This window comes from Notolepis coatsorum, assembly GCF_963971535.1.
Source record: "Notolepis coatsorum genome assembly, chromosome: 10".
NCBI classification, from domain to species: domain Eukaryota; kingdom Metazoa; phylum Chordata; class Actinopteri; order Aulopiformes; family Paralepididae; genus Notolepis; species Notolepis coatsorum.
The window spans coordinates 73133963-73158751 of NC_140174.1; the positions used below are offsets into that span (position 1 = coordinate 73133963).

The 24789-nt window shown below is 46.4% G+C and overlaps 1 protein-coding gene across 1 annotated transcript in view; it reads left to right on the forward strand.

The window, feature by feature from the left end:
- Positions 1-24789, forward strand: part of fmnl1b (formin-like 1b) — a gene marked incomplete at its 5' end in the record, with an annotated part of 243973 nt that overhangs the window by 119860 nt on the left and 99324 nt on the right. Inside the window, 4 exons of the mRNA XM_084322609.1 lie at positions 11135-11222; positions 12080-12156; positions 14922-15015; positions 22461-22535. Of these exons, the coding sequence (XP_084178735.1) occupies positions 11135-11222; positions 12080-12156; positions 14922-15015; positions 22461-22535 (334 nt within the window). The remainder of the gene's footprint in view (positions 1-11134; positions 11223-12079; positions 12157-14921; positions 15016-22460; positions 22536-24789) is intronic.

The window sequence follows — 24789 nt, forward strand, 5'->3', positions numbered from 1 at the left end:
CTAGTGTCTCTCCCTCTCCCTAGTGTCTCTCCCTCTCCATAGTGTCTCCCCCTCCCCCTAGTGTCTCTCCCTCTCCCTAGTGTCTCCCCCTCCCCCTAGTGTCCCCCTCTCCCTAGTGTCTCTCCCTCCCCCTAGTGTCTCCCTCTCCCTAGTGTCTCTCCCTCCCCCTAGTGTCTCCCTCTCCCTAGTGTCTCCCTCCCCCTAGTGTCTCCCTCTTCCTAGTGTCTCCCCCTCTCCCTAGTGTCTCCCTCCCCCTAGCGTCTCTCCCTCCCCCTAGTGTCTCTCCCTCCCCCTAGTGTCTCCCTCTCCCTTGTGTCTCTCCCACCCCCTAGTGTCTCTCCCTCTCCCTAGTGTCTCTCCCTCTCCATAGTGTCTCTCCCTCCCCCTAGTGTCTCCCTCTCCCTAGTGTCTCTCCCTCCCCCTAGTGTCTCCCTCTCCCTAGTGTCTCTCCCTCTCCTTAGTGTCTCTCCCTCTCCCTATTGTCTCCCTCTCCCTAGTGTCTCTCCCTCTTCTTAGTGTCTCTCCCTCTCCTTAGTGTCTCTCCCTCTCCCTAGTGTCTCCCTCTCCCTAGTGTCTCTCCCTCTCCCTAGTGTCTCCCTCTCCCTAGTGTCTCTCCCTCTCCCTAGTGTCTCCCCTAGTGTCTCTCCATCTCCCTCTCCCTAGTGTCTCCCCCTCTCCCTAGTGTCTCCCTCTCCCTAGTGTCTCTCCATCTCCCTCTCCCTAGTGTCTCCCCGTCTCCCTAGTGTCTCCCTCTCCCTAGTGTTTCCCCCTCTCCCTAGTGTCTCCCTCTCCCTAGTGTCTCCCTCTCCCTAGTGTCTCTCCCTCTCCCTAGTGTCTCTCCCTCTCCCTAGTGTCTCCCCCTATCCCTAGTGTCTCTCCCTCTCCCTAGTGTCTCTCCCTCCCCCTAGTGTCTCCCCCTCCCCCTAGTGTCTCTCCCTATCCTTAGTGTCTCCCTCTCCCTAGTGTCTCCCTCTCCCTAGTGTCTCTCCCTCTCCCTAGCGTCTCCCCCTCTCCCTAGTGTCTCCCCCTCTCCCTAGTGTCTCCCTCTCCCTAGTGTCTCTCCCTCTCCCTAGTGTCTCTCCCTCTCCCTAGTGTCACCCCCTCTCCCTAGTGTCTCCCCCTCTCCCTAGTGTCTCCCTCTCACTAGTGTCTCCCTCTCCCTAGTGTCTCTCCCTCTCCCTAGTGTCTCTCCCTCTCCTTAGTGTCTCCCTCTCCCTAGTGTCTCTCCCTCTCCCTAGTGTCTCTCCCTCTCCCTAGTGTCTCCCTCTCCCTAGTGTCTCTCCCTCTCCCTAGTGTCTCTCCCTCTCCCTAGCGTCTCCCCCTCTCCCTAGTGTCTCTCCCTCTCCCTAGTGTCTCCCCCTCTCCCTAGTGTCTCCCCCTCTCCCTAGTGTCTCCCTCTCCCTAGCGTCTCCCCCTCTCCCTAGTGTCTCCCTCTCCCTAGCGTCTCCCTCTCCCTAGCGTCTCCCCCTCTCCCTAGTGTCTCCCTCTCCCTAGCGTCTCCCTCTCCCTAGCGTCTCCCCCTCTCCCTAGTGTCTCCCTCTCCCTGGTGTCTCTCCCTCTCCTTAGTGTCTCTCCCTCTCCCTAGTGTCTCTCCCTCTCCCTAGTGTCTCCCTCTCCCTAGTGTCTCCCTCTCCCTAGTGTCTCCCCCTCTCCTTAGTGTCTCTCCCTCTCCCTAGTGTCTCTCCCTCTCCCTAGTGTCTCCCTCTCCCTAGTGTCTCCCTCTCCCTAGTGTCTCCCTCTCCCTAGTGTCTCTCCCTCTCCTTAGTGTCTCTCCCTCTCCTTAGTGTCTCTCCCTATCCCTAGTGTCTCCCTCTCCCTAGTGTCTCTCCCTATCCTTAGTGTCTCTCCCTCTCCTTAGTGTCTCTCCCTCTCCCTAGTGTCTCTCCCTCTCCCTAGTGTCTCCCTCTCCCTAGTGTCTCTCCCTCTCCCTAGTGGCTCCCTCTCCCTAGTGTCTCCCCTAGTGTCTCCCCTAGTGTCTCTCCATCTCCCTCTCCCTAGTGTCTCCCCCTCTCCCTAGTGTCTCTCCCTCTCCCTAGTGTCTTTCCCTCCCCCTAGTGTCTCTCCCTCTCACTAGTGTCTCCCCCTCTCCCTAGTATCTCCCCGTCTCCCTAGTGTCTCCCTCTCCCTAGTGTCTCCCTCTCCCTAGTGTCTCCCCCTCTCCCTAGTGTCTCTCCCTCTCCCTAGTGTCTCTCCCTCCCCCTAGCGTCTCTCCCTCCCCCTAGTGTCTCTCCCTCTCCCTAGTGTCTCCCTCTCCCTAGTGTCTCCCTCTCCCTAGTGTCTCCCCCTCTCCCTAGTGTCTCTCCCTCTCCCTAGCGTCTCTCCCTCCCCCTAGTGTCTCTCCCTCCCCCTAGTGTCTCTCCCTCTCCCTAGTGTCTCCCTCTCCCTAGCGTCTCCCTCTCCCTAGCGTCTCCCCCTCTCCCTAGTGTCTCCCTCTCCCTGGTGTCTCCCCCTCTCCTTAGTGTCTCCCTCTCCCTAGTGTCTCCCTCTCCCTAGTGTCTCTCCCTCTCCTTAGTGTCTCTCACTCTCCTTAGTGTCTCACCCTCCTCTAGTGTCTCCCTCTCCCTAGTGTCTCTCCCTATTCTTAGTGTCTCTCCCTCTCCTTAGTGTCTCTCCCACTCCCTAGTGTCTCTCCCTCTCCCTAGTGTCTCCCTCTCCCTAGTGTCTCTCCCTCTCCCTAGTGGCTCCCTCTCCCTAGTGTCTCCCCTAGTGTCTCTCCATCTCCCTCTCCCTAGTGTCTCCCCCTCTCCCTAGTGTCTCTCCCTCTCCCTAGTGTCTTTCCCTCCCCCTAGTGTCTCTCCCTCTCCCTAGTGTCTCCCCCTCTCCCTAGTGTCTCCCCGTCTCCCTAGTGTCTCCCTCTCCCTAGTGTCTCCCTCTCCCTAGTGTCTCCCCCTCTCCCTAGTGTCTCTCCCTCTCCCTAGCGTCTCTCCCTCCCCCTAGTGTCTCTCCCTCCCCCTAGTGTCTCTCCCTCTCCCTAGTGTCTCTCCCTCTCCCTAGTGTCTCTCCCTCTCCCTAGTGGCCTAGTGTCTCTCCCTCCCCCTAGTGTCTCTCCCTCTCCCTAGTGTCTCCCCCTCCCCCTAGTGTCTCCCTCTCCCTAGTGTCTCTCCCTCCCCCTAGTGTCTCTCCCTCCCCCTAGTGTCTCTCCCTCTCCCTAGTGTCTCCCCCTCCCCCTAGTGTCTCCCTCTCCCTAGTGTCTCTCCCTCCCCCTAGTGTCTCTCCCTCCCCCTAGTGTCTCCCTCTCCCTAGTGTCTCCCTCTCCCTAGTGTCTCCCCCTCTCCCTAGTGTCTCTCCCTCTCCCTAGCGTCTCTCCCTCCCCCTAGTGTCTCTCCCTCCCCCTAGTGTCTCTCCCTCTCCCTAGTGTCTCCCTCTCCCTAGCGTCTCCCTCTCCCTAGCGTCTCCCCCTCTCCCTAGTGTCTCCCTCTCCCTGGTGTCTCCCCCTCTCCTTAGTGTCTCCCTCTCCCTAGTGTCTCCCTCTCCCTAGTGTCTCTCCCTCTCCTTAGTGTCTCTCACTCTCCTTAGTGTCTCACCCTCCTCTAGTGTCTCCCTCTCCCTAGTGTCTCTCCCTATTCTTAGTGTCTCTCCCTCTCCTTAGTGTCTCTCCCACTCCCTAGTGTCTCTCCCTCTCCCTAGTGTCTCCCTCTCCCTAGTGTCTCTCCCTCTCCCTAGTGGCTCCCTCTCCCTAGTGTCTCCCCTAGTGTCTCTCCATCTCCCTCTCCCTAGTGTCTCCCCCTCTCCCTAGTGTCTCTCCCTCTCCCTAGTGTCTTTCCCTCCCCCTAGTGTCTCTCCCTCTCCCTAGTGTCTCCCCCTCTCCCTAGTGTCTCCCCGTCTCCCTAGTGTCTCCCTCTCCCTAGTGTCTCCCTCTCCCTAGTGTCTCCCCCTCTCCCTAGTGTCTCTCCCTCTCCCTAGCGTCTCTCCCTCCCCCTAGTGTCTCTCCCTCCCCCTAGTGTCTCTCCCTCTCCCTAGTGTCTCTCCCTCTCCCTAGTGTCTCTCCCTCTCCCTAGTGGCCTAGTGTCTCTCCCTCCCCCTAGTGTCTCTCCCTCTCCCTAGTGTCTCCCCCTCCCCCTAGTGTCTCCCTCTCCCTAGTGTCTCTCCCTCCCCCTAGTGTCTCTCCCTCCCCCTAGTGTCTCTCCCTCTCCCTAGTGTCTCCCCCTCCCCCTAGTGTCTCCCTCTCCCTAGTGTCTCTCCCTCCCCCTAGTGTCTCTCCCTCCCCCTAGTGTCTCCCTCTTCCTAGTGTCTCCCCCTCTCCCTAGTGTCTCCCTCTCCCTAGTGTCTCCCTCCCCCTAGTGTCTCCCTCTTCCTAGTGTATCCCCCTCTCTCTAGTGTCTCCCTCCCCCTAGTGTCTCTCCCTCCCCCTAGTGTCTCTCCCTCCCCCTAGTGTCTCCCTCTCCCTAGTGTCTCTCCCACCCCCTAGTGTCTCTCCCTCTCCCTAGTGTCTCTCCCTCTCCCTAGTGTCTCTCCCTCCCCCTAGTGTCTCCCTCTCCCTAGTGTCTCTCCCTCCCCCTAGTGTCTCCCTCTCCCTAGTGTCTCTCCCTCCCCCTAGTGTCTCTCCCTCCCCCTAGTGTCTCCCTCTCCCTAGTGTATCTCCCTCTCCCTAGTGTCTCTCCCTCTCACTAGTGTCTCTCCCTCTCCCTAGTGTTTCTCCCTCCCCCTAGTGTCTCTCCCTGCCCCTAGTGTCTTCCCCTCTTCCTAGTGTCTCTCCCTCCCCCTAGTGTCTTCCCCTCTTCCTAGTGTCTCTCCCTCTCCCTAGTGTTTCTCCCTCCCCCTAGTGTCTCTCCCTCCCCCCAGTGTCTCCCCCTCTCCCTAGTGTCTCTCCCTCCCCCTAGTGTCTTCCCCTCTTCCTAGTGTCTCTCCCTCCCCCTAGTGTCTTCCCCTCTTCCTAGTGTCTCTCCCTCTCCTTAGTGTCTCCTAGTGTCTCTCCCTCTTGTGTCTCTACTAGGGATGTCCCGATCGCATTTTTTTTGCTCCGGATCCGATCCCGATCATGTGATTTTGAGTATCTGCCGATACCGATTTTTTCCCGAGCCGATCTTTCGGCAATGCATTAAGAAAAAAGAAAAGAAAAAAATGCAATCAAGTTGACCCTTAAGGTTGTTTTTTTATTTAACAGTATCCAACTATCCATTATATCCAACAGATTATGTGCAGAATAGTGCAATAACAAAGGTAATGCAGTAACAGGTAGCGTCACTAGCTTCACAAGTTCAGTTACATTCAGTCATAAATAATTAAATAAAATATAAAATTGGCTTAGTGCAGAATAATTATAGACTATGAACTAATCTAGTTAAAAAAAAATAATAAAGTCCCGTCACGTGATCGGATCGGGACATCCCTAGTCTCTACCCAAGTCCTGTAGATGTCCTTGTGTTTCCCTCACAAGCAGTCCAATCTCCCTGTGTGCCACCAGCTGTCTGCAATCAGTCATCATCCCATTTTGTATTTACGTCTGTTCCCCTATTTAGTCAGTGCTTGTTTGTTAGTCTGTTATACATATATTGTTCATTTCTAGACAATACTTATTAATTCTATTTTTGCCTGCCTGTTAAAATAGCCAGAGAGCCCCCCCCCGTCCCCCCCCCCCCGTCTGTCTGCCTGTACCTGCCTCCCTGCTTTCATTAAATATCCAGTGTTGAGTTTTGCATCCTCATCTGTATCCTGCCTGTTTGACTGCTCTTGGTTTCCACATTCCTGCCTGGTACATTACAGTACGAACGAGCCAGCGTGGATGCAGCGGACAACCACACTCTGTATGCAGCTAAACAAGCACAAGGTGCCATCGTTGGCTGTCATGAACAACTCCTCCAAGACGTCACAATGGAGCTCCCGGCACATCACCACCCATTTCCTCCTGTCTCCCATTGCTGCCCCTGTTCCTACCCTGTCGCCCGGCCACCTCGCAGCCCGCCTCTAAGAAGATCAGGTCTCCCAGTGCTCCATGGTGTTTGAGCTGCAGCCCTCCACGTTTCCCACCGACCACTCCCACGTTGCGTAATGTACCTCGTCACCCTGTTGTCCGGTCCCTAAGGCCTAACCTGGGCAGGCGACGGTGTGGGTCTGTTCTGCTGTCTGTTCCAGTTATAACATGTGATTGTCTCGAGGAGGGAGGCATCAAAGAGGCTGTTGCATCTGTGCCAGGGTCAGCATCAGTGGTGGAGAGCAGCTGGAATCAAGAGTCCCTGTCTGGTGTCTCCCGACACGACCTGACCAATGTCATCAAAGATGAGCTTATATCCAGAGAGTTGCCTGGCGATTGTCATGACTGTGCTATTGACTTTCTCCTGGTACGCTTGACCTTACTCCTAGAACCCACCTCATCCCTGCCCACTCTGACAACCTAGGATGGCTTAGAGTAGACGACAGAGTACAGCAACTTGCAATGGGCCTGGGTCAACAAGATACACTACACGACTAAGGTACCCATGTACATGTCAAATTACTTCCCAAAGGTCAGTGAATACCATGACCACAACACCAGAGGGAGCTCCACAAATCATGTTAAACCCAGATTTGGCTCAAACAAGGGACTAAACACGTATCGCAATTATGCCCTACCCACAGCTGTAAAGGAATGTGAATCACTACCCACTTTTAAAACCACTCTCAAAGAGCACCTACGGGAGACTGCAATTCAAAACTGGCCCCTGTAAATGTCCTAACCCAATAATACACAAGACCCTCTTCTTGGGACCAAGTAAGGTTTTGTCGATAATCCAATGTACAGTTACCCCCCACCCCGCCTTGAAAATGGGGGACCCTGATGTAAACAAGACAAAAGTCTTTCTCTGGTCTGCATCCCCTTAACAATTGTGTGTATTGAGCTGTACTGTATTGTACCCATTCTGCAATCTGTTAATACAATGTTCAATCAATCAATCAAAACCTTGCCTCCTCATGGTTGTTTGTACTCCCTCACTGCTCCAGGGAATGGAGAACTACCTCACTTCGCTTCTTTGTGGATAAGGAAGACAAGTCGCTCAGACCCTGCATCGATTACGGTGGTCTCAATGACATCCCAGTCAAGAACCGGTATCCCCTTCCCTCATCTCCTCTGCTTTTGAGCTTCTCCAGGGAGCCACTTCCCCAAGCTCAACCTCTGCGACGTTTACCCTCTAGAGCGCATCAGAGCAGGAGATGAGTATAAAACAGCTCTCAATACCGCCAGTGGTCACTACGAGTACCTGGTCATGCCGTTTGGACTCCAATGCACCTACAGTGTTCCAGGCCCTCATCATCAATGATGTACTCCATGGCATGCTCAAGCAGTTTGTGTTTGTCAACCTCTCCCCTTCATTGTTGGAAGTCGACTCGTCAGATGTGGGTTTGGGGGCCACCCTGATCTTCACCCAAAGATCAGAAATCTCACCCTTGTGCCTTTTTCTCTTGTTGCCTGTCTCCGGCAGAGAAGAATTACGACATCGGTAACAGGGAGTTACTGGCTGTCAATTTGGCCGTGGAGGAACCAAGACACTGGTTGGAGGGGACTGAGCAACCATTGGTGGTTTGGGCGGGCCACAAGAACCTGGCCTACATCCAGATGGCTAAGCAGCTGGACGCCAGAGCCAGGTGGGCTCTGTTTTTTAACGGTTCAATTTCACATTGTTATACAGTACCTCCCTGGTTGAAGAAATGTCAAACCTGAGGCACTCTTGTTCTGGGTACAATTTCACATTGTTATACCTCCTTGGTTTAAGAAATGCCAAACCTGGTGCACTCTCTTGCCAGTTATGTGCAGCTGAGGACAACAATGTTCCAGAAACCATCCTACTAGCCTCCTGTGTGGTTGCTGCGAGAACATGGTCAGGGAGGCCCATTGCTCTCAACCTGACCCCAGTAATGGACCCGCTGTTTCCAAAGTCCTCCAACCTCACTTGTCACCGCGTTATCAGCCGCACCCTGTCATTTCTATGCCAGTGGTTCTGGTGGCCCACCATGGTTACAGACACCCGGTCCTTCATCGCAGTCTGCTCCGGATGTACCCAGAACAAGTCCCCTCGGCATGCCCCCTCTAGTCTCATTCAGTCTCTGCCTGTCCCTGTCACGCTGCCGAGAATGTGTGGCTCTCTACCCATGACCTACCACCCGTGGAGTCAGAAGAAGGCTTCCCAGTTCATCAACCATTCTACTGTCCACCTTTGGCTTCCCTGCTTTCTCTGTGTTCACCCACCTTCCATGTCTCCAGGATCAAGCCGGTCTCATCCTGTCCCCTGGTTCCTGCTCCCGTTCCTCCACAACCTCCTCATGTCACGTGAACTGGGAGGCCTATGGGCCTGAAGAATGGTGCTGGGTCCCTGCCAGGGACATTATGCATCCAGCACCTCCTCTACCACCAACCCTGTCTCCTCCTCTACCACCAACCCTGTCTCCTCCTCTACCACCAACCCTGTCTCCTCCTCTACTACCAACCCTTTCTCCTCCTCTACCACCAACCCTGTCTCCTCCTCTACCACCAACCCTGTCTCCTCCTCTACTACCAACCCTGTCTCCTCCTCTACTACCAACCCTGTCACCTCCTCTACCACCAACCCTGTCTCCTCCTCTACTACCAACCCTGTCTCCTCCTCTACTACCAACCCTGTCTCCTCCTCTACCACCAACCCTGTCTCCTCCTCTACTACCAACCCTGTCTCCTCCTCTACTACCAACCCTGTCTCCTCCTCTACTACCAACCCTGTCTCCTCCTCTACTACCAACCCTGTCTCCTCCTCTACCACCAACCCTGTCTCCTCCTCTACTACCAACCCTGTCTCCTCTTCTACTACCAACCCTGTCTCCTTCTCTACCACCAACCCTGTCTCCTCCTCTACCACCAACCCTGTCTCCTCCTCTACTACCAACCCTGTCTCCTCCTCTACTACCAACCCTGTCTCTTCCTCTACTACCAACCCTGTCTCCTCCTCTACTACCAACCCTGTCTCTTCCTCTACTACCAATCCTGTCTCCTCCTCTACCACAAAACAACCTAATCACTGAAGTTTATCTGAAATGTCAAACCTTTATTTATTCTCGAAAGGTCACCCTCATTTTCAATGTCGTCGAGACTTTACAGACATTTCAATGCATGCATTTTTACAATATAATAATAATAAATATTAATAACTATCTACGTATATAGCCCTTTTCACACATGGACTGCAGTCCAGAGTGCCCCACAGCAATTATAATGATAGTGCTTAAGGTGCATCTTTAGGTTATTGTAAAGGTCATCTTCATTTAAACAGTCCATGTAAATTAAGTTGTTTTACACGAGATAGTCTGTATCTCATGATGTGCACATGATGTTTTAGAACCGTTGGTCATGAACACGCAGAGTGTCATGAGCTGCGACAGGGCAGAATGCAGTGGTAGTCAAGCCGCGCTGTGCTCCTACCCTGAGCCCAGGACAGCCACTGGAACTGAACAGATAGTTCATTATGGATCTGTATATTTTGTGTAGCTGTCATTGTAGTAATGAACATGTAATGATGTTGACACACATGCAAACCCACATGCATGTACTGACACACACACAAACACACACACACACACACACACACACACACACACACACACACACACACACACGCACACACACACACACACACACACACACACACACACACACACACACACACACACACACACACACACACACACACACACACACACACACACACACACACACACACACACACACACACAGAGTCCCAGACATCTAATCGTTCTCATCTGGAATAGCTGCATTCCTTTCCCAGGAAACCTCTGTGTGTGTGTGTGTGTGTGTGTGTGTGTGTGTGTGTGTGTGTGTGTGTGTGTGTGTGTGTGTGTGTGTGTGTGTGTGTGTGTGTGTGTGTGTGTGTGTGTGTGTGTGTGTGTGTGTGTGTGTGTGTGTGTGTGTGTGTGTGTGTGTGTGTGTGTTATCATTCTACAATTGGTGTGTGTGTATGTGTGTGTGTGCGTGTGTGTGTGTGTGTGTGTGTGTGTGTGTGGGTGTCTGTGTTTATCAGTCTAAAATAGGTGTGTGTGCTTGGCAGTCTACAATAGGTGTGAAAGTCTTCTATTTAGCAGTCTACATTAAGTGTGTGTGTGCGTGTGTTTGTGTGTGTGTGTGTATGTTTAAGTGTGAACTCGTGTGTGTGTGTGTGTGTGTGTGTGTGTGTGTGTGTGTGTGTGTGCGTGTGTGTGTGTGTGTGTGTGTGTGTGTGTGTGTGTGGGTGTGTGTGTTTGTGTGTGTGTGTGTGTGTGTGTGTGTGTGTGTGTGTGTGTGTGTGTGTGTGTGTGTGTGTGTTTGTGTGTGTGTTTAAGTGTGAACCCATGTGTGTGTGTGTGAATGTGAGAAATGTCTGAGTTGATCCAGTCATCCATGCAGACGTTTCACAGTGTCACCCAACCAGTCAGCTTGGCAGGTCCATCTTGTCTCGCTTGATGCCTCCTGACAGGCTCGCATCACGCCAGGCCACCCCATCTCTACATATACTATCCACCCTAGCCCCATCTCTACATATACTATCCACCCTAGCCCCACCTCTACATATACTATCCACCCTAGCCCCACCTCTACATATACTACCTCTACATATACTATCCACCCTAGCCCCACCTCTAGGTATACTATCCACCCTAGCCCCACCTCTACATATACTATCCACCCTAGCCCCACCTCTACATATACTATCCACCCTAGCCCCACCTCTACATATACTATCCACCCTAGCCCTATCTCTACATATACTATCCACCCTAGCCCCACCTCTACATATACTATCCACCCTAGCCCCACCTCTACATATACTATCCACCCTAGCCCCACCTCTACATATACTATCCACCCTAGCCCCACCTCTACATATACTATCCACCCTAGCCCCACCTCTACATATACTATCCACCCTATCCACACACGCATTTCACTGTATACCTGTATGCCGTGACAAATAAAACTCTTGTATCTTGTATTAATATGAATAATATTCCCATTTTATTTATCCTCCGCATCTAAGACCGGGGGTATTAGTATCCTCTGCTTCTAAGACCGGGGGTATTAGTATTCAGTATTTGAATCTGCATGTAGACAAACTCATTGCAATGCAGTAGTGGCGACAGCTTGGCAGTAACAGTGGTGTGGTCTCTCACCTGGCAGATTCAACTCTCTCCATGACAGGAAAGTCCTGCGGACGGCCCGCGCCCTCGTCCAGAAAGACGACGTGCACCTCTGCATCATGTGTCTACGTGCCATTATGAACTACCAGGTATAGAATTGTTTCCCTTTGAAGACCCCCGACATCTCGAAAAAAAAATGTTTACTTAGAAAAATATATACAGTATATTATTTATTTATTTATTTATTTATTTATTTATTTATTTATTTATTTATTTATTTATTTATTTATTTATTTATTTATTTATTTATTTATTTATTTATTTATTTATTTATTTATTTATTTATTTATTTATTTATTTATTTATTTATTTATTTATTTATTTATTTATTTATTTATTTATTTATTTATTTATTTATTTATTTATTTATTTATTTATTTATTTATTTATTTATTTATTTATTTATTATTTATTTATATCAGCACTGTTTGATGAAGTTGTAAGAGTCGTACCCTTCCTGCTGACTTGTCGTACAGAACCTGTAAGTCGCTTTGGATACATTTGGATACATTTACTAAATGTAAATGTGAATATAATACACCAGTAATACGATTGTCACTATTAATAACACTGGGATGTTACCGAGCTGTCATCCTTTCTTGTGTCTCGCTTTGAATCCAAATACCACCGTTTGTCCAGAGGCAGTAATAATGGACAGTCAATAAGCATGAAGGATGAAGGTATAGCAGAGAAAACATGTCTGACAGTGTGTGTGTGTGTGTGTGTGTGTGTGTGTGTGTGTGTGTGTGTGTGTGTGTGTGTGTGTGTGTGTGTGTGTGTGTGTGTGTGTGTGTGTGTGTGTGTGTGTGTGTGTGTGTGTGTGTGTGTGTGTGTGTGTGTGTGTGTGTGTGTGTGTGTGTGTGTGTGTGTGTGTGTGTGTGTGTGTGTGTGTGTGTGTGTGTGTGTGTGTGTGTGTGTGTGTGCGTGCGTGTGTGTGTGTCATCAGTCTGGCTTTAACCAGGTGATGACCCACCCTTGCTGTGTCAACGAGATCACACTCAGCCTCAACAACAGGAATCCGAGGTAAGGTGTGTGTTGTAGTCCTGTACGGTGTGTGGGTGTGCACGTGTGCAAGTGTCTTCTAGTGTCTTTATCCATGATTGATGGTTCTTTTTTTGTTTGTGCGAGAGAGTGTCACAGCTATGTACAGACACCATCATACATGGGCAACATTTTTAGGCAATGCAGATCAACTACAGAATGTTGTGCTGTGACCAGTGTATTGTACTTTATACAACGGCATGCAAATTTCTCGATTCTGATTGGCCATTCACACGTCTTTATTGACAACAATCCACGGTCCTGGGCTCAGGACCCGCCCACAACCAAATCACATAACCCTCCCCGGCTCACTCCGGGAGAAAACAGGATCGCGAACAACAAATGGTTATGTTGAAAGCACCATAACGACTAAATATGAAGCGATTCTGTCAAGGGGAATGTGTTAGTATTTTAAACAATGTTGGATGATGTAATTGATGGGTCTTGACTCAATCTAGAACAAAAGAAAAATCGCGGATTGATTGATAGATTAATTGATTGATTTAAATTTCTTCCTTCCTACTTTCCGACTGCAGCGTTCTCTCTCACACTGTCCGACGCTGGCGTACCCACAAACACACACATACACACACACACACACACACACACACATACACACACACACGCACACACACACTGTGACACACACACACACACACACACACACACACACACACACGCACACACACACACACACACTCCTGTCTGCAACAGCGGGGGAGTCAGACTGAGAGAGAAGCAGCGCTGTTTTAAGTGAGCATGGTCTATTGAATTGATTGATTGGTTGATTGCTAATTTTATTACTGTACCCCTGGTTTCCAACTGGTTAAGTTTAGGCTAAAAGAAATAAATAAAAAAATAGGGCGAAATAAAAAAATAGGGCGAAGAAAACGTTTTTTTCCTATAGGGCAAAGAAAACGTTTTAATACATTTTCAATCAATCATTCCAATAATACACAGTTGGATGTGTTAGTTGGTTGGATGCACTTCAAGCTGCTTCCACATGAGGCAACTTCTCTCAATCATTCCAATAATACACAGTTGGATGTGTTAGTTTGGTTGGATGCACTTCAAGCTGCTTCCACATGGAGTTGTGGGAACTACTTTTTCTGGCGGATGGTTTTTTCAATAAATCTTCGATTAATGTGTGTTTATTGTATAGAAATAAGGTTGGATGAATCTGGCAGTTGTATAAAAGCTTTACACCACGTGCAGTCGTGATTTGTGACCAATAAACCATGCCTAGGGGGGTCTAACGACCCTCGGCTGCGCCTCGGGCCTAACAACCACCCCTAGGCATGGTTTATTGGTCACAAACCACTCCTGCGTGTGATGTAATGCTTAAGTATAATAGGGGTTTCATACAGGAAGCGTTCTGAACACTTTTAATGTATACTATTATTATATGTGGCTTCACCTTCTGAGCCACTACTATGTCACTAACATCTTTATTTAATCACATTTTCATCATTTAGCAAGTTACCATCAAGTTAAAAAAAAGTGTTTGGTGTAAAAGGAATTAGAGGCCTCTCCCATAAGGCGGGGTGAGTTCAGTGATTGAAGCAAATAAAAGCCTGGGCTATTAATTTACGATAATCTACATTGCCTATGGCATTGTGCAATTGATGTGGAGTCCACTGCATTACGGAGAGCCTACACTCTCAAAAAATATAACTCAGTGCAGCGGCTCAGGAGGTAGAGCGGTCGTCTGGTACGATTCCCGGTTAAATTCCTCCTCATGGCAGCGTGTCAAAGTGTCCTTTAGCCTCTTAATTAACAGGCGCCCCAAAAAGTGGCCATTTTTGTTTTGTTTTTGAGGACTGCATACTGTTTTTGCAAACCAAAATACTATACTTTATACTTATAGCACATGCATAAGCCTGGTCTCTTTTGAGAGATAATATTCTGAAGTTTCTGATACAATAAAGAATGGTCACTTTTAGTGCTAATGAAATATAGTAACATAGGTCTGAACTTGAGTTGAACTTGAACTTGTTTACTCACGTTTTTCTGTAGTAGTTGCAATATCCAAAAGTATATTTCCAGAAAAATTGGTATGGCTAAAAAAAGCTCTGCAGGTTTCCATTTTCTCATAGACTCCAATGCATTTTACTTCCTGTTTTCGCCCGTGAGTTTTCACGTAGATCCCTTATTCCTTCATCCCCACGTGGGGTATTATTGGAAATCCACACTCATTGGTTACAACCCCGTCCAATAATTTTCGAGATCGCCAAATGATTGACGGAGCTATACCCTCGGGAGTCGCGGGTGGTATTCGAAAAAAAGAAAACTGTGCCATGTACTTTGGCGTCATCAGTGTGTGAATGTGTGAGTGAATGTGTGAATATGAGATATAAGTTGTAAAGCGCTTTGGATAAAAAACGCTACATAAATACAGTCCGTTTATCATTCACCCTTTGTTCTTAACTGAACCCATATGGATGTGTTATTAACACGTTATGTTGATTTTCTTAACACACCCGAAACTTCACAAAGATATTAGCTGTTTCTATTTTTCTTTTAAATACAATGCTCAGCACAGACCTTATGTGATACGTTTCAGAATCCAGTTTCAAGAGGGGTTTACAATAGGACTACACAACATGTACTGAAAATGCTCCTTCAAGACGTACAAAACGGCATCAGACGGCATCAGAAAATGTTGCACAGTGTTCATCTGCTGTCTGCTACAGGATTGTGTTGTGTGAATGGAGGACACCGTTTCAAAGCTGTTCTCTCTGTTCCAGGACGAAGGCACTAGTGTTGGAGCTGCTGGCAGCCGTGTGTCTGGTGCGGGGAGGCCATGACATCATCCTTTCCGCCTTCGACAACTTCAAAGAGGTCAGATCCGTCGCTGTGACAACCCTTGCGAAGCTTCCAAAATATAATCAGTGGTATAGCCTACTCTTAGGTTGTCCACCCACTGGTTTAAGAACGTCGGAAAGCTGAGACTGGTCAAGGATAAGTGAAGTGAAAATGTACCTTACTAACAGATGTGTGTCCTTTTTTACTTTGTACAGTAACTGTTTAAAGATAGAATCTGTAATGCCGCCAAACAGCCACCTCTAGGAAGAAGAGCCCCACTTATTATTGCACTTTGTTTGCATTATAAAACATTTATTTGTCTGACATGGGTTGGAGTTTAATAACTTATTATACTGTGAATTTCTCCAGACATCTCTTGGCAGAGCCTAAAAAGTTTAAACAAAGTGCAACAGTCGGGCTCTTTTGCCTATAGCAGTTGCTGTTTGGAGGTATTACAGATTCTACCTTATCGTATTTAAATGTTACTCTTGCTTGTGCGCACTTCCCAGCCGCGCTGTTCCGTTCCCTGTCTCCATCTATTCTCCCTATGAAGCCTGTTTGTCCCTGGGAGCCTTCCTAACTTTTCAACTTTTTTATTCAAAGAAATATAATTGGAATGCCCATATACATTGGCTCAAAATATTGCCCATGTATCCTGACTTTGAGCTAGAATGATGGGCCAGTATCGTCATAGAGATGTTCTAAAATATTTGAGCTAGGATAATGAGAGGATGGGTCAGTGGCAGTGCTGTCATAGATATGTTCTAAAATGTCCTCCCTCATTACCACTGGTTGGTCATGTTGTAGAAGTAACGTGTGTCCCAGTGCTGAATAACTTCCTTGAGAATGTGACCCTTCCTCTTGTTACAATTCTAGACTTTTAGGTTCCATTATTAACACCCCCCATTTTCAGGTTTTTACATACTGTAGTTCGATCCCACATTATCTCAGAATGATTGAATGATGTGCTAATGACTAATGTTTTTAGAATTTCACGCAAATCATCCCACCGTTCCGTTTTGAAATCCTAACTCTGGGATCACTCTGCCCGCGTCGTTCACACCGACCCCTCCCAACATCATGCTGCGTCGTAAACATAGAGTGCGGTTTCCAGTGTGTGAGACTGAATGCTTTTAGACGACGTGGCATACCGGTCATTCCTGTATAGCACAAAGAAAAGCAGGTTCGAGGGGACCCCTCTCATACCCGCTCGCCCCCTCATCAGCTGTTCCGCCCAGTTGTTCCCCAGGATACAGGAGACAGAATGAGGAGGTAGAAATATGTCCCGACACTTGTGGAGTGTCCCGTGACCTTCCCTCTGCCCTCTCTCATCAATGTCTGAGAAGCCAGCAACTGTTGCCAGCATATAGCCTCCCGGGGCTATAGAGCAAACCATCCAGACATGAATGGAGTGTGTCGTTGACCCGGGGTCGTCTATTATTAGCAACGGTCAAGGGTGGTAGGACCCTAGCCTGCAACAGGCCCCACTGTGGTATTCGGTGATTGTGATGAGACCATACAGCTGTAGGCCAATTAATCACAACGTGACTACAATTAAATTCCGATCATTTAGGCAAAGACTGGATTCACCATGGTTCCATTGACTCTGGTTTACTCTGGTCATCGATATAACGTATTATGATAAATTTGAATCAGGGATTATTTTCATTGTCATTTGAAAATTATCTGAATATACAAAATAATATATCATCTTGGCTACTGATTGTCTCTGAACATGGGATGTATAGCAGTGTAAACATTTTGCGCTGCACTTGGCCCTGGGAAGCCCAGCTTTGCCCGCTGTGGAAAACTGCCTGTTAAGTAGAGATGCACTGTATATTCAGTCAGGCTTTTTAAAGGGCCTGCAACCCTCACAGTCACAGATAGACATAACCAAAACAATGGACACTATGTTTTGAAATATTTACGTCCAGATGAGATTACTGTACCCACTTCCATCAACACACTTCTCTCAACATACTTTCAAATAAAGAAACTATTTGCCATGGATCAAAAATCAACCATCAAAATCTTTTACTTCAGAGATATTTCAGTTTCCATTCCTTCCTTGACAAGAAAACAGGGGATACAAAATATAAATTAAAATCTGCTGCATAAATTACACAAGTTATCTAATGATTATGATAATAACACACCAATATACTGTATCTATGATGATACCTATGACTCTGATAAGATAATATAATGACATTAACATTGTTAAAGGAACACGCCAACATTATGGGAAATTTGCTTATCCGGATGCAAGCTAGCCTAGCTTAGCACAAATTAATAGAGTGGATACGGACCACTAGCCTAGTTTAAAATAGCCAGCAGCAAAATAGACAAAGTCAAGATAAGGCTTAGAACATTAAATCAGATAGTTTTTCATATTAGGATCTAACATCTTAATAGGCCTCTTTGTTTACTGTTTGATTGTCACTGATACACATAAAATCATGAAATTGGCAGATGCACATAAAAATCTTATCAACCCAGTATTTTAGATATAGCAATGCATAAACACGTTGACCCTTCAAACCTCCCTCTCTCAGGGCGCAGTTCCCTCTCTCAGGGCAAACTGGCACAGTTCCCTCTTTCAGGGCAAACCTCCCCCTCTCAGGGCGCAGTTCCCTCTCTCAGGGCACAGTTCTCTCTCTCAGGGCAAACCTCTCCCTCTCATGGCACAGTTCTCTCTCTCAGGGCAAACCTCCCCCTCTCAGGGCGCAGTTCCCTCTCTCAGGGTACAGTTCTCTCTCTCAGGGCAAACCTCCCCCTCTCAGGGCACAGTTCTCTCTCTCAGGGCAAACCTCCCCCTCTCAGGGCGCAGTTCCCTCTCTCAGGGCAAACCTCCCCCTCTCAGGACGCAGTTCCCTCTCTCAGGGCACAGTTCTCTCTCTCAGGGCAAACCTCCCCCTCTCAGGGCGCAGTTCCCTCTCTCAGGGCAAACCTCCCTCTCTCAGGGAGCAGTTCCCTCTCTCAGGGTGCAGTTCCAGGCCTGGGTCGCTTTCCACCTAGGCCATACCATCCAGACTCCCCTGAATTAACAAATGGCAAAGTGAGTGGTGGCTTTGGTAAAGGGATGGTGCCAGTGTGTGCGTGAGTGTGTGTGTGTGTGTATGTGTGTGTGTGTGTGTGTGTGTGTGTGCGTGTGTGTGTGTGTGTGTGTGTGTGTGTGTGTGTGTGTGTGTGTGTGTGTGTGTGTGTGTGTGTGTGTGTGTGTGTGTGTGTGTGTGTGTGTGTGTGTGTGTGTGTGTGTGTGTGTGTGTGTGTGTGTGTGTGTGTGTGTGTGTGTGTGTGTGTGTGTGTGTGTGTGTGTGTGTGAGATTAGCTGTGTTTACATGTCAATGTGAGATAAGAGGCGTGCAAACACCTTATCCATTCTACTGGGCAGTTTTGCAGTAATATTCTCAACCTGCTGTTTACTTGTGCTGTGCCCAAGTTAAAAACTAAAAAGTACTTTGTCTGAAAGTATACTTTGTATCCGTTTTATGTATTCACAAAGTATACTAGTTGTGTTAAATTGAAACCACATAAATATTTAAAAGTTGTACTTAAGATGTACTTTTGTAACTGATTTTTGGTTACTTTTGCTACACTTAATATGTTTTCTAAAGTACAACCTAAGTTTGGTAAACATCTGTGAATTAGTACATGTCAAGTGCCAAAAATAAAGATATACTTTCAATGTGGAAAAATATACAAATCTTTGACTTGGGTGTACAGGGGTATTGGTGATGGGGATATGAAGATGCCATACACCTTAACCGGAATACCAGCTTCATATAGTATCCTGGGCCCAGAAGTTCAAAACTTGTAATCCCTATTGATTGATTGATTGATTGATTGATTGATTGATTGATTGATTGATTGATTGATTGACATTTTTAGTTAACAGATTGCAGAATGGGTACAGTACAGTGCAGCTCAATACACACAATTGTTAAGGGGATGCAGACCAGAGAAAGACTTTCGTCTTGTTTACATCAGGGTTCCCCATTTCAATTCATAATGAGTTGAAATGAATGAATCCAAATCTGATCCGATCAGATAGGGATTAAACGTTTTTAACTCCTGGGCCCAGAATACTGTGTTTATGTAAACATAATTCTAGAGGGGAGGTGAGAACACATGGAGGATGGAGGTGGGTGGGCGGCATGGTGCCAGGGCCTGGCTCGTGTGTCCCTTGGTAGCAGAACGCATGGGCATTGTTTGAGTAGAATGCAGGCGGGCAGGTTGGCACACTGCATTATTTAGTGAACATGAGCGAGCAGAAGGACACACACACACACACACATGGGCAGATCTGCTGCTTGAGGAACGGCACGGGCTATGTGTAGCACAGTAAAGACATGCACACACAAACACAAACGCACAGTTTATAGGCAAATAAATAACATGCAGCCCTTTTCATGCCACTCTTACTGTATAGCTAAGGAAGACTAACTGCGTTCTGTGACCTTTTCAACCATGCAGGCTAAATGGCTAAAACGTCTCACTGAGTCTAATTATTTAATTTTTTTATCCACTTTTTCTCCTTATTTTTCTATTTTTCTCCCATCCCAATTTCGTATTGCCAATTCTCCCCTCCTGTCTTGAACGTTGCTAGACTATGCCCCCCACTGGTCGGTTGTAGTGAGGATAGAAGCCTTGCATCACGTGTCCCCTCCGGTACACAAGGAGGCAGCCTGTTGCATCTTTTCACCAGACAGCGCGGACTCTCAGTGGCGAGGAGTAATGCGTGGGAGGCTCACGCTGCCCCCGATACTTCCTGTCTCTGCTGTGCAGGCGTCACCCAACCGATCTGTAGGAGTCGCTGTCCACAACGTCCAATCCCCACCCATCGACTTTCCACGCGCTACCTCTGCCAATTGACGACTGGCCCAAGCCGGAGGCAATACTGACACCGGGATTCGAGACCGGAGTCTCTTGCATTGGTGAGGAGCGCAATCTCCGCTACGCCACCCAGCCGCGTCACTGAGTCTAATTCTAAAGTCAACTGACTGGCTCTCTCTCGATGGCAGGGTTAGACCCCACTTTGTTAGCCCCCAATTTCACTTTGTGAACGGTAGAGTTCTCCAGAGACACACAGGGTCAGAGATGCAAAGCGCATTTCCTGTGTGCTGCCACTAGTGGCTAACCACTGGCAAGTTAGTCAGTGCTTATTGTATTGTAAATGAGAGCTATTTTATTGTATGGATGTGTGTTTATGCTGCTATTTCAATGCATTTTGCCACTTTTGCACTCTAAAAACGTATCTCTTCACCTTAGCCTTTTAATTAATTCTGACAAATAACACTCATTACATCCACACTGTGATTATTGTATTGTAAATTAGAGATATTACATTGTTTTATTACCTGCACTACTTTTATTCTGTCTATTTTATGCTCATCTTATATTTATTTTACTGCTGTGAAGCACTTTGGGCTGCAATTCTTGTCTGAATTATTATTATTATTATTATTATTATTATTATTATTATTAATCATGTGTGAGTTACCGAGTTACTTGTGAACTCGCTGGTCACATAGGGGAGAACGGGGATAGTTGTCACACTTTTTACTCTAGTGTGAATTGTTAATCATAAAAACATCTTTCAATAGTCATTCCTACATTAAATTGAAGCTTAAGATGTTGGCTTGAAATGTGTATCCCTCTCATTTTCCAACGTATTGTAACAAAGAGTTAATCACCTAACAAAGACCCTCTGACACATTGTGACAAAAATGATTTGATAGCATCAAGGCTAACAGCCATCTAACAACTAGTTAGATAGCTAACAACAATCTAAACTATAGCGATCCCTTCACACTTTTTGAGGGTAATAATTGTTTCATTATAAACCAATTGTGTAAAAGCCTAGAAGAAAAATACTGAGGAGCGGAATATTTACAAATGGACATGAAAAACACAAAAAGTCCTCTCACCTCAAATTCAGCTGTTTCACTCCAAAGATGACAATGTAGGTGAACTCTGACCCCAATTCTGGACATTTAAATACCAAAGTATGGGAGACAGGACCCTCTGGTAGTGAAATATAATGAATGTGACAACCTACCCGTTTGACAACGTCCCCCGTTCTCCCCTAGATACACTTTGCATCTAAAAAGGGTTAAATGAGCATTTTGGGACAGTTATTAGACCCAGGACTGAGGATAACCCTGGTACCTCTGACACTGTTAAAATCACAATCGAGACTTGGTGTGTTTTTAAATAAATTATTCAGGGATTAATCCATGTCTAATTTACTCTTTTCAAAGCTACTACTTTTGAATTATTATGAATATGAAACTAAATACAATTCAGTATTGTAGGCAAACCCTACACAGCCTAATGGCAGAGAGAGAGAGAGAGAGAGAGAGAGAGAGAGAGAGAGAGAGAGAGACAGGGGGAGAGAGGGAGAGAGAAAGATATACAGTCTCTTTCACATTCCAGTTTTAATGTGTGTGTACACTGCCCCCTTCTGTTATTTTATGGTAGTGACATAATGCTGTGTTGAGTAAACTGAAACAGGACTCCCTAAAAACTATGTCTGTGATGAGCATGTTGTCCGTCTTTATGTTTATGTTTGAAAATCTGGTTTTGAGTTTTTTACTGCAGCCTAGTTGATTATTGAGTAATTTCCAAAGTTCACATGGTTTGTTTTAGTTTTCCTCAGTTTTGTCATTGATGAAATTCTTTTTTTGCAGTTTTGATCATGGAGTTTACGTCATTTCTTAGTCTGTTTCTTTCCAGTTTGAGTTCAGTCACGTGGGCTTGGAGTTCACTGTAAGCTATTAGCTTATTTACAGAGTCCAATGGTCAGAGCTCTGGCCGGGTTCCAAGCGAACCGCAAATGGGGTCCGCTCCACAAGATGCAGGCAAAGGGGTTTACCTATTTCCAACACAAAATCACGGTCCTCCATCATTTCAGATTCTTGTATCACTTGGCACTTTTTTTTTTTTTAAATGCTGGTGGACTGTGGTTTTGTTTTGGAGGTGGTTTGATTAGATTAGATTCACTTTATTATTATTACACAGTACAAGACAGTGCAACGAGACTGTGTACGTCTAACCTGGATGTGACAATCAACAGTCAGTTGCAATATAAGACAAAGACACATATAAATATGTACAGTAAAGTGCAATGGTTAGCACAATGTGCAATGGTGAGAATACAAAATAATCATTAAAATAATCATTAAAATAAAGTCTACATAAGCTATGGCTATATACAGGAGGTGGTTAACCCTTTGCATGCATGCTGAGGTGTGGATTCAAACCTTTTTGGTTTTGTGACCCCGTTTCTGCCATTTGCTGTCTAAAGCTTCCCAGTTTGCTCGAAACCCGACTAGAACTCATCATCGTCATGGCACTATCCCAAACGATCCCTTTAAGACAAATTCTTGAGATTTTCAACTGTTTGTTCCATTAGTACATTTTTCCTTCCAAAGTTACACAGAACAGCTTTAAGGAGATCTCTCTGTTCTCTCCTTCAGGTGTGCGGGGAGAACAGTCGCTTTGAGAAGCTCATGGAGTATTTCTGCAATGAAGACTGCAACATCGACTTCATGGTAAAGTTTTTCTTAGTACAACAAAGTACCTCAGATAGGCATGCATTAATATACAGTGGTCGTCCAGAGAGTTGGACACGTGAAACTGTCCATGTGAGAGACATCATGAAGACATCCTCTCTGTATAACAGAACATATCATGGCATGATATAACATGATATAACATGACATGATAATAAGTAAGGGATAATGTATAGCTACGAGGTCATTGTCGCAAAATAATTGACCGACACAGAGTTTAGAATACCGAGGCGCCTCGCCGAGGTGTTCTAAACGTAGTGAAGGTAAATTATTTTGCGACAATGACCGAGTATAGCTATACATTATCCCGCTTATTACATGGCTAACTTACTAACAATATACCTAATTCATTTTACACCATCGACAAGACGAGATCAAATTCAGACGCAGTTCTGTTCTGTCGCTCTGCGCTGTCATTGCCGGCAGGCGGCAGCTTCGCCGGCAGCCGGCAGGTATGTCTGATTGCACTGATGCAGTGTGTGTCAGTGGGCTTGATTGCTCCAGCTGCGAACAGCGGTCATTATTGCTCGGCAGAGGTCCGTTATCAAGTAATAACGGACATCTGCCGAGCGCTATTGACCAATCACAATCAAGCATTTGTAATAACATGATATAACATGACATGACATGATATAACATGACATGATATAACATGACATGATATAACATGATATAACATGACTTGATATAACATGACATGATATAACAGGGGGTGACAGTGGCTCAGGAGGTAGAGCAGTTGTCTGGCAATCCGGAGGGTCCCGGTTCGATTCCCGCTCCTCCCAGGTAGCGTCTCCTTGAGCAAGACACTTAACCCCTAATTGCTCCCGATGTGTAGGTTGGCACCTTGCATGTTTGCCTCTGCCACCGGTGTGTGAATGTGTGAGTGAATGGGTAAAATGTGAGGAACAAATTGTAAACCGCTTTGAATAAAAAGCACTATATAAATGCAGCCATTAACATGATATAAGTATGGGATAATGTATAGCTACGAGGTCATTGTCGCAAAATAATTGACCGACACTGCGTTCTGGAACAGACGAGATCAAATGCAGACGCAGTTGTTCTGTTGCTCCTCTATCATCGGCAGAAGGCAGGTGTGTGGACTTGATTGCACATGATGTAGTGCAGCTGTGCATATGCTGAGCTTAGCTTTCGTGACTGCAATCAAAATGCTTGATTGTGATTGGTCAATAGCGCTCTGTTGCCCCTAACAGCGGTCATTATTGCGCGTTGCCCATAGCAGCGGTGAATTATCGAGAAATAATTGACCGCTGCTATGGGCAACAGAGCGCTATTGACCAATCACAATCAAGCATTTTGGCGAATGTTAAAGGGGAACTATTTTACTATTTCTTTCACTATTTGGGCACTTTTACACAATTCCTGTGAGTCTATGGAACACCTCTGTAATATATATATTTTTTTTATTCATTGTTTTGTATTTCTAATCAAGTCCTCAAAAACAGCATTTTTCTACCTTAAGATCTCGAGCTGTTTTGAGCCTGGGCTCCTAAACCACTGCGGAGCGTCGTCTTCGCCTGAACATTAACATGCAGCGGTGACTATATGACATCACATATAGGCACATTTTCAAACGACTCAGTTCAGTGAGGGTGAATATTGTGAGAGGAGAATTGGAAGAATGCGCCAATATGAGAATTTTGAGACATAGATCATATTAATATAAGTTCACATAGCTAGGAAACAATGCTAAACACTCAAAAAGGCCATTTATAAGATAGTTCCCCTTTAAAACGCCATGTATGTATGATATAATATAGACATGATATAACATGACATGACATGACATAATATGTTACCTGTGTCTCCTAGTGCCATGGGTGTATGAATGAATGACATTTTATTTTCGTGTCATGTCCGACTACCCATCCCTTATGGCAGGGGTGTCAAACTCATTTTCACAGAGGGCCACATCAGCATTATGGTTGCCCTCAAAGGGCCAAAGACTGTATAAATGTTAATGTAATGTAAAATAAATGTAGCTTGATTTGATTTGATTTGATATTTTTTATTTTCGTGTCTTACATACAGATGTATGCCCAGCCCATATGGGCTTACAAGACACATAACAATAAGTATATAATAATATACTTGACCAATTACTTAATAAATGACATATAGACCAAGATGGCCATAAGAAAATACAAGAGAATACAATAAAACGTAATATAACACAAGCTGTACTCAATGTAAATAAACAGAAAAAACA